Raw genomic sequence first — 9,004 nt, 5'->3', positions numbered from 1 at the left:
CACGCACACACCCCGTTTCTCTCCGAAGGGGGCTTTTCTCCCTGGCTGCGTGGCCCCCATATTTCCAAACAAGCACCGGGATTGGGGTTGGGTGGGGGTGGAAGTTTGTCATACTTGGAGGACCGATGAGGGTGGGGGGCGAGGAGGGGGGTGGAGAAGGGAAGCCACCCCGAGGGAGGGGTGAGGCAACATGACAGCCGCTCCTGGCCCAGACTTTCCGTCGGGACGGGGCGTAAAGAAAGGGAAGCCCAAGTCCCGCCGCCAGGAGGGAGGAGGGGACTCGGCGGCGATGGAGCTGAACTTGGGCGCGAGTTTCGGGAGAAGTTTTTAGACTTGGGCAAAAGGTCTCGCGCTGACAGCCCGCAAAACTTGGCGGGAATGCCGCCTCTCCCTCTCCTTTTCTTCTCTCCCCCGACGCCGCAGCCTCTGCTCGGGAATCGAGCCGCCGCTACGAATCCCATCCCTGAGGCGTTCCCCGCGGGCGATTTTAACTAGTTCGGCCGCTCTTCCGCTCGCTTGAGCGAGGGGAGCCCCGCTGGCCGAGACGGGCGAGCGGGCCAGATTTCCCCCATTGGCGGGAGATGCCGGCTTCCTAAGCACCTCTGATCCAGGCTTAGGGGGTTCGGTCCAGCATGGCCGTCAATGCTCTGACTGGCTTCTCCCTGGTCAGCCTGCTGAGTTTCGGCTACCTATCCTGGGACTGGATGAAGCCCGGTCTGGTGGCTGAGGTTTCGGGGGACCCGGCGGGGAAACCTCGCCTCCCTCCTGTTTTCTCCAGGCCTCCCCACATCATTTTCATTCTGACCGACGACCAGGGCTATCACGACGTGGGCTACCACGGCTCGGACATCCAGACTCCGACGCTGGACAGGTTGGCTGCCGAAGGGGTTAAGCTGGAGAATATTACATCCAGCCCATCTGCACGCCTTCCAGGAGTCAGCTTATCACGGGAAGGTAAGGAGGGGCAGAAGCGCCGCTTTCACGCCACTCGGTCCACCCGGTCCACGCGGGGCACTGGACGGGAGAAGCAACTCCAAAGGGAAAGGAAGCCCCCCCCCCCCGTGGATGCTGGAGAGGAAGGCCGAAGGAAGCCCCCTGAACTTCAGCCAAGGCTCTCCCCCTGGATAAACTTGTATAAGTTATGTTCAAATAAAAAAAAGAGAGACAGAATGGATAACAAGATTGAGAAAAACAGAAGGGAACAACAACCCTCACTTTACTTTAACTTTAAAGAGATAATGTGGTTGCTCAGGATTCATAATTAGTGTTAAAGAGCGGAATTTGGAGGGCGATAATGTTAGATGGCTTTTACTTGCAGTAGAACTTTAAAGCTGAGCAAAATTAATGTGCAGACAGGAGAGATGAGGCATAATAATGAGTAATAATGAGTAAAAACGGTAAATGGATTTCACTGCATTAGAATTTTAAATCAGAACGGTGTTGGTGTGCAAACAGTAATCATGAGGCATAGCAATGAGTAATAATATTAGCTTTATTTCATAGGATTAGGCTGTAAAATGTAACAGTACTGGTGCACAGACAGTGTTACCCAAGGGATGGGCACCACTTTTCAGAGCCGAGGTGGTGCAGTGGGTAGAGTGCAGTACTGCAGGCCACTTCAGCTGACTGCTAGTTCAGCAGTTCAGCGGTTCAAATCTCACTGGCTCAGGGTTGACTCAGCCTTCCATCCTTCCGAGGTGGGTAAAATGAGGACCCAGATTGTGGGGGCGATATGCTGACTCTGTAAACCGCTTAGGGCTAAAAGCCCTATGAAGCGGTATATAAGTCTAACTGCTATTGCTATTTTCAGTTCAGACAACTTTCCCTTCAGAGAGAAGCCAGTTTTTTCTTGAAAAAAGTTACTTTACATCGTTTGCTCCTTATTTATGTGGATATAGTACTACTGAACTCCTGTACCTGGTTTACCATTAGAATTCACACCACATACCATTCAAACTTGTACTTGTACATACAATTAAAACTTCTATATACAATTAACATGCAGTTGTAGAATGGATGATGACAAGGACAGAAACAGCAGCATTTGGAGAATTAACAGGATTTCATCAGCCTCCCACATCTTGATTGGCTAACATCAATGCAAGGAATTCATTTACTTTGTTAGCAGTGAAGGCAATTTAGCATCCCTTTTAAAGAAATGGTCTGGTTTGGGATTAACAATATATGTATCCATGATAATAACATTGGTCTACATAGGCCGCTGAAAAGGTAGTTAAAACATAAGTAAAAGTTTTCTTTTGAGTTACTCTATTGGTCCAATACTGGCAACATTGACTAGAAGTATATTTACAGATTTCATGAAGGAGGTTTTTCCACTGTACCTCTTGGACCCTGGGGATTCAGCCTAGGAAATCTAGGAATCTTTGGCATGTAAAATATAGGATGTACCTATATTTAGGTACATCCTAACCGACGACCAGGGCATCTTCCTAAAACCCAGAATACATGTCTTCCTAAAACCCAGAATAATCTATTTTTCCTTAGCAAACTGAAACCCATCGGAGAGGAGATCATGAACATTTCTGCCAAAACATTGCATGAATATATCGTATTTTTTGGAATATAAGACACACCTTTTTCCCTCAAAAAGAGAGTGAAAATCTGGGTGTGTCTTATACACTGAATACAGCATTTTTGGCCTGGCTGAAACACCGCCCCTACATCAAAATTGTTTCCAGAGTGCTCCTGGGGCTGGGGAGGGCAGAAAATGAGCGAAAATGGGCCGTTTTTTGCTCCACCCCCCAGGAGCACTCTATAAGCTTCCTAAAGGTTATGCATGGCCTTTTTTTGGACAAAAAAGGGCCCATTTTTGTGAGGTCTGCAGAGTGCAAAAACTTTTTTTTTTCTAATTTGCCTCTTCAAAACCTTGGTGCATCTTATACTCCGGTGCGTCTTATACTCCGAAAAATACGATATTCTTTGCTTTGCTGCTACAGTTAACCGACCCAATAGTCCTACAGTCCAGTCCTAAATATTTGCCAAACACCAAAATGACATTCTGGGTGGAAACTCTGTATTGCACGGATCTTTATGTTTTGCCAGTTTTTCAGTGGCTTGCTCTGCTGTTCATGAGCCAGAAATCAAAGAAACCTGCCTTATTTCATCATCCAAGCATTTGTCAGATATAAAACATGCTTAATTTCCCACAGCTACACATTCCAAATCAATACTGTATGTACTGTGGTGTGTGTGTGTGTGTGTGTGTGTTTGTGTGTTTGTGTGTTGGGATTGGGCAGGGGGATAGATTCAAAGCCAACTGTAATTATTCCCGAGGAAAAAAAAGTTTGGGGATTGGAGTATTGTGGGATAGTTAGAAAGGCTCACTGCAAGATCTTTGACTTTTCCTAAGCCAGTGAATAAGACGCTTCTAGAAAAGTAGACATCTGTTTTTGTGGCTAGCTAAACTATCTTCATTTACTTTTGTATCCAATTTCAGAGTGCTATTACCTGCATGCATATCATGAGACGTACAATTTAACAAGTGAGGGTAAAAGTATGTGGATTTCTTCCATAAATATTTGAACTGGAGGGAAAGCAATAGATAAAGAGTACCACTGAAGCTTATTGAAGACTTAGATTTTGAGCATTGGAGCCTAACTAGCCGGGGGCCCATCCCATGAATAAGGTGATATGCCTCCAGTGTATGAATGTTTGTTCCATAATAAATCTGGAAGTGTTTGAGGTCCTCTATAACATCCTAACATTTTCCCACTACGGCACAAAATTAAATAAAATGACTTCCAAAATAAATATTACAGTGGATTTCAAGGACATAATTAAATCTGCAATCCTATACCGTTTATCTGGGAATAAGCCCTTTGGGCTTCATTTCTGGGAAACTATGAATGTGATTTCACTCTGTGAGTTGCACAGTCCACTTTTTATAGGGAAAAAAGGGCATTCCTTCCCTTGCAGAAAACTCTAGAGATTTTGCCCCTCCTTTTAAAAGGACTAAGTCCTTTGAAGATGATAAATAAATTTTTTCAGAAAACAAAGCATGTCTATATGAAATATTAATTCCTGCTGAATCGATCCCTTGTGGATGGAGATCAATACAGTTTAGTGACTGCCTTGTTTAGCAACCAATTGTAGTTATGACAGTGATGAAAAAGCACCTAGCTACCCATCTTTTCATTTATAACCTTTGCAGGTCTATAAAACAAAGGAAAACTGAAATAAGTTCATAGCATAGTCATGGTTTCTCTTAGTGATCATTTCACATGATGCCCAAGTTGCCAATGCCGACTGTAGTCACCAAAAGAGGATGACTTACAATAATTCATTTAGAGACTATTCAAAGTTTACAATAGCACTGAAAAAAAGTGAATTGTGACCATTTTTCATACTTACAACCATTGCAGCATTCCTCATGGTCACATGATCAAAATCCACACGCTTGGCAATCGAATCATATTTATGGACCAGTTTACAGCATCCCAGGGTCACGTGGTCACCTTTTGCAATATTCTGACAAGCTAAATAATGGAGAAGCCAGATTCACTTAACAACTGGGTTACCAACTTAACAACTGCAGTGATTCACTTAACACTATGGCAGGGAAAGGTTGTAAAATGGGGCAAAAGTCACTTAACAACTTGTTGCTTTGCAACAGAAATTTTGGGTTGTAAGTCGAGGACTACCTGCAACATCTGTATTTAAATATGAATCATTGTAAATCTTAAAAACAAAAACCATTCAGATTTTAACTTTTGACTTCTAGATAGTGTTGATTGTGGTTCTGAATTTGTCAGAAGTATTAATGCAAAAAGCCTTCTGGCAGATGCTACCTAATCTTCAGGAAGACAGAGTATCAGCACTATTGAAGGTTTTAATAGGCTTTCCCTACATTAGTGATGGCAGAGGTGATAGACTGTAAAGATGCTGTTCTCCCTCGGTGTGTTGCCTCATAACAAGCTTATGCTGGGCTTTTTGCTCCCAAACATATCAAATTATTCTCATCTGGAAAAAAAAGAGATTGCATTATGCAGAATTTATAATATCAAATTAATTACATGACATGTAAAACTCACTGGGATTTGCATTACACATAGTGGATCAGATACAGTTACAGATAAAGATAATCCTTGACTTACGTCCATTTGTTCAGCGATCGTTCAACAGTGCTGAACAAACAGATATATAATAGGTCCCCAAAATTCTGGCCATTGCAGCACTACTGTGGTTCACATGATCAAGATCTGAGCACTGGGGTACATGGTTCACAATTACTGGGTCAAGACAGTCAAGATCACACAATCACAGCCTTCCTTGCAGGCTTCCCGCAAGCAAAATCAATGGGAAAGTTGGCAGGAGGATTACTCAAGTATGTCACTCTGCTTATTCCCTGCGTAGCATTCCTCCACCTCCTGCAGCTTCTACTGCCTATCTGAGGCCTTCCTACAACTCATGTGTAGTCTGTGCTGGCCTTCCCAACTCCCCAACTCATGCATGGCCCACACCAGTCCTCCTATGCCCTTCCCAGCCAACCTCCCATGGCACTCCCATGCACCTTGTCTGGGGCCTTCCCGGACAAGGATCTTTGGATCTATACTTACAGAAAAATTATCCAGAAAGTATTATATATAATGGATTGAACTTTGTTTCTGCTCCATTTTTGCTCCTGTTACTTTTACCATCTCTGGCTTGGATCTCAGCACGTGGTTACCTTTTCAATTGGTGGTAAAGGCTAACAGGGAGGTGGAAATAGGAGTGGTGAACAAATATGAAGAAATAAATGAAAAAGTAATCAGGCCTAAAGTAGTCCAGAAAAACATTGGAATTTAGCAATATTCTATGCATCCTTTAAAATGTGTGTATTTTGGAGACTTCTAAGAAAGGGCAAACCTGGTGGTTGGTTATAGTTCTGTTAAAAAAGGAGCCCAGAACCACAGTGGAATGAAGAGCTGGTGAGAAGGCTGGCTATTCATAATTCCTTTGGACAAGGAGAAGACTTGAGCATCTGTTATTGTGTGTGTGTGTGTGTGTGTGTGTGGTGTGTGTGTGTGCTGTGTGTTTACTATGTTCTTATTTTTCATTTTTACTTTTCTTTCTATTTTTCTTTTCTTTCTATTTTTTTAAGGTTTAAAGCTTTTTATCTGTAGTGTTTAATAAAATACTATAAAATAAAAAAATGTGCTTATGTATGTATACCAGTGAACTGGAAGTAGATATCTATTATATTGTGTCTGCTTACAACTTGGATTCTTTGAAACCATGCCATGCAGCTTTTAGAAGGAATCCAGGTAGAACTAATGTTCTATCAGGGAAACTTAACTTTTCAGGGACACAACTGTAGGTGCACAGGGGTGGTGGTGGAGATATTGTAATGTAAGATGATGTCTTTGCTTTCTTTCTCTCTCTTTTCCTAGGTAACAGATCCATACAGGTCTTCAGCACTCAATCATCCGTCCCCGACAGCCAAATTGCTTGCCTTTGAACCAGGGTCACTCCTCCCACAGAAGCTGCAAGAAGCCGGCTACTCTACCACATGGTTGGCAAATGGCATTTAGGCTTTTATCGTAAAGAATGCTTTGCAACTCGCAGGGGCTTCGATACCTTCCTGGGCTCACTGACAGGAAATGTGGATTATTATACATACGACAACTGTGACGGGCCAGGAATATGTGGGTACGACCTTCATGATGGGGGAAAATGTAGCCTGGGAAAAAAGTGGCAAGTATTCCACGTTCTTTACACCCCAGCGAGTCAGAAAAATTTTGGCAACCCACAACCCCAAGGAGCCTCTCTTCATCTACATAGCATTCCAGGCAGTGGCATACCCCTTTGCAGTCCCGAAGGAATACATCTATCGCTATCGTTCCATGGGCAATGTTGCCCGCCGCAACTATGCTGCCATGGTCACATGCATGGATGAAGCTGTGAAGAATATCACCTGGACCTTGAAGAAATACGGGCTACTATGACAACAGCATTATTGTTTTCTCTACAGATAATGGAGGGCAGACGTTCTCTGGGGGGAAGCAACTGGCCGTTGCGAGGCCGCAAAGGAACATATTGGGAGGGGAGGAGTGCGTGGCATTGGATTTGTCCACAGTCCACTGATTAACGCAAGCGAAGGACCAGCAGGGCGCTCATCCACATAACTGACTGGTACCCAACCTTAGTGGACTTTGGCTAGGGGCAATGTGTCCTGAAGCAGATGGCTTGGATGGCTATAACGTGGTGGCCAGCTATCAGCGAGGGCAAAGAGTCACCGCGGACTGGAAATCCTGCACAACATTGACCCTTTGTATAATCATGCCAAATATGGCTCTTTAGAGAATGGCTTTGGCATCTGGAATACAGCAGTGCAGGCCTCTTTACGGGTTGGAGACTGGAACTTCTTACTGGAGATCCTTGGCTACAGTGACTGGATCCCACCACAGACTCTAACCAACTTCCCGGGGAGTTGGTGGAACTTAGAGCGCCTGACAAACGGGATGCGGCAGTCTGTCTGGCTTTTTCAACATTACAGCCGATCCATACGAGCGCCATGATCTGTCAGATCAGCGTCCTGATGTGGTCAGGGCTCTACTTCCTTAGGCTGGTTAATTACAACCAGACTGCCATCCCTGTCAGATACCCTGCGGAAAACCCACGAGCTCACCCTGACTTCAATGGTGGTGCCTGGGGACCTTGGGCCACAGAAGAGGATGAAAGATGGGAAGTAGAGCATGGAAAGCCAAAAAACAAAAGAGGAAAAAGAAGTGCAAGATCTGTAAGCTACGCTCCTTCTTCAAAAAGTTGACACCAGGATGATGTCAAACCGCATCTGAGAAGGGGCAGGCTGAGTTCTTGGCAAAAGTCAAGTTGGAAGGGAGCTGTTCCAAAAAATAATAATAATAATGGAAGTAGGGGGAGAGAGCAGTAGACCATTCTCCTTCTGTTCAACTTGGAGTGAAGTGAGATGGACTATCAGCTCTTCTTCCCCTATTGTGAGATAGGGATAACCAAGTCTGCCTATCCATTCCACTTTGTCTTTTCCCCAATTTCAGCACCAACATTGCTGATTCTGAATATGGGCAGACTTTGCAACCGCTATTTGACATAGTCCCTTCCTTTTAAATGTTGTGACATGAGATGGTACTCAATGTGCAATTAGTCATTCTAGGAGATTGCAGCAATGCCATTCAGGAACTAGTGGGAAGGATATACATTCTCATTCTTTAACCAAAGATGAAATTGTTCTTTACCGAGGGAAAGAATCGCTTAAGGATGAAATTGTTCCGTATTTGCTATTGACTAATGGAATGCTGAGCATAAATAATCTTATATAATGTTTTTGCTCTCAGAAAGCGATTGTGGGATTCTTCTCTCCCTGGAGACTGTAGTTGCCTCCTTCTGATCACTTTAGTGCCTGTGGGTGTAGATACAGAAGACCTGGGACAATTATTTTTATCAGAGTTAAAATGTAGATCTGGTGTGGTGCAATTTCCCCCCACCCCTGAATATGTATAAAGCCAAACATCTTGTATACGTGGGCAGGGGCATCAGTAAAGGCTGTTTGAGTGTTGCTTGAGCTAAGAGCATAGTCTTATATATGCAGAAGGAGTTGATAAGAGCTGAATTTTTACATTGATTGACAGATCTGTTTACTTCCACTGAATGACTGCTCTTATATAGTTTTTTTTACTATGCAGATTTTCTTTCCTGCAATTTTGAGTGTACTGCAGATGAGTTCTTGTTCATCTATAGATCTATTCAAATACAGAAGAATAATTGCAAGTTGCTTCCATACGTCAATTTGTATGTAAAACAAACTATGCAAATACTCATGATTAGCTCACAAATAGTTAAAATCTTACTGTTTGGTGAGCAGATGCTTGAATTTGTTCATAAAGGCAGAATTATTTTTTACAAATATGATGATTATCAGCTGAATTTATTTTTTAAAAAGAAAATAACAGTTCATTTATCTATTAATGTGAGTTAATCATGGTGATTGATTGATGCAAGGATTGGGGATTTCCTATCAGGTCAGTGT

General features: G+C 43.4%; 1 protein-coding gene across 1 annotated transcript; it reads left to right on the top strand.

Moving 5' to 3' along the window:
- The first annotated feature begins 300 nt into the window (after positions 1-300).
- Positions 301-8,797, top strand: ARSI (arylsulfatase family member I). Its single transcript, XM_032211122.1, is given in 17 exon segments — positions 301-897; positions 900-954; positions 6,390-6,462; positions 6,465-6,501; positions 6,504-6,664; positions 6,666-6,932; positions 6,934-6,993; positions 6,995-7,042; positions 7,044-7,083; positions 7,086-7,156; positions 7,159-7,203; positions 7,205-7,243; positions 7,245-7,481; positions 7,483-7,557; positions 7,559-7,685; positions 7,688-7,765; positions 7,768-8,797. Coding segments are annotated over 17 exon segments (1,707 nt in total). The 5' UTR covers positions 301-632; the 3' UTR covers positions 7,797-8,797.
- The last annotated feature ends 207 nt before the right edge of the window (positions 8,798-9,004 follow it).

The sequence above is a fragment of the Thamnophis elegans genome, chromosome 2 (assembly GCF_009769535.1).
Source record: "Thamnophis elegans isolate rThaEle1 chromosome 2, rThaEle1.pri, whole genome shotgun sequence".
Classification (NCBI taxonomy): Eukaryota; Metazoa; Chordata; class Lepidosauria; order Squamata; family Colubridae; genus Thamnophis; species Thamnophis elegans.
Note: the sequence above shows the minus strand (reverse complement) of the source record. Positions and strands in the feature narration are given on the sequence as shown.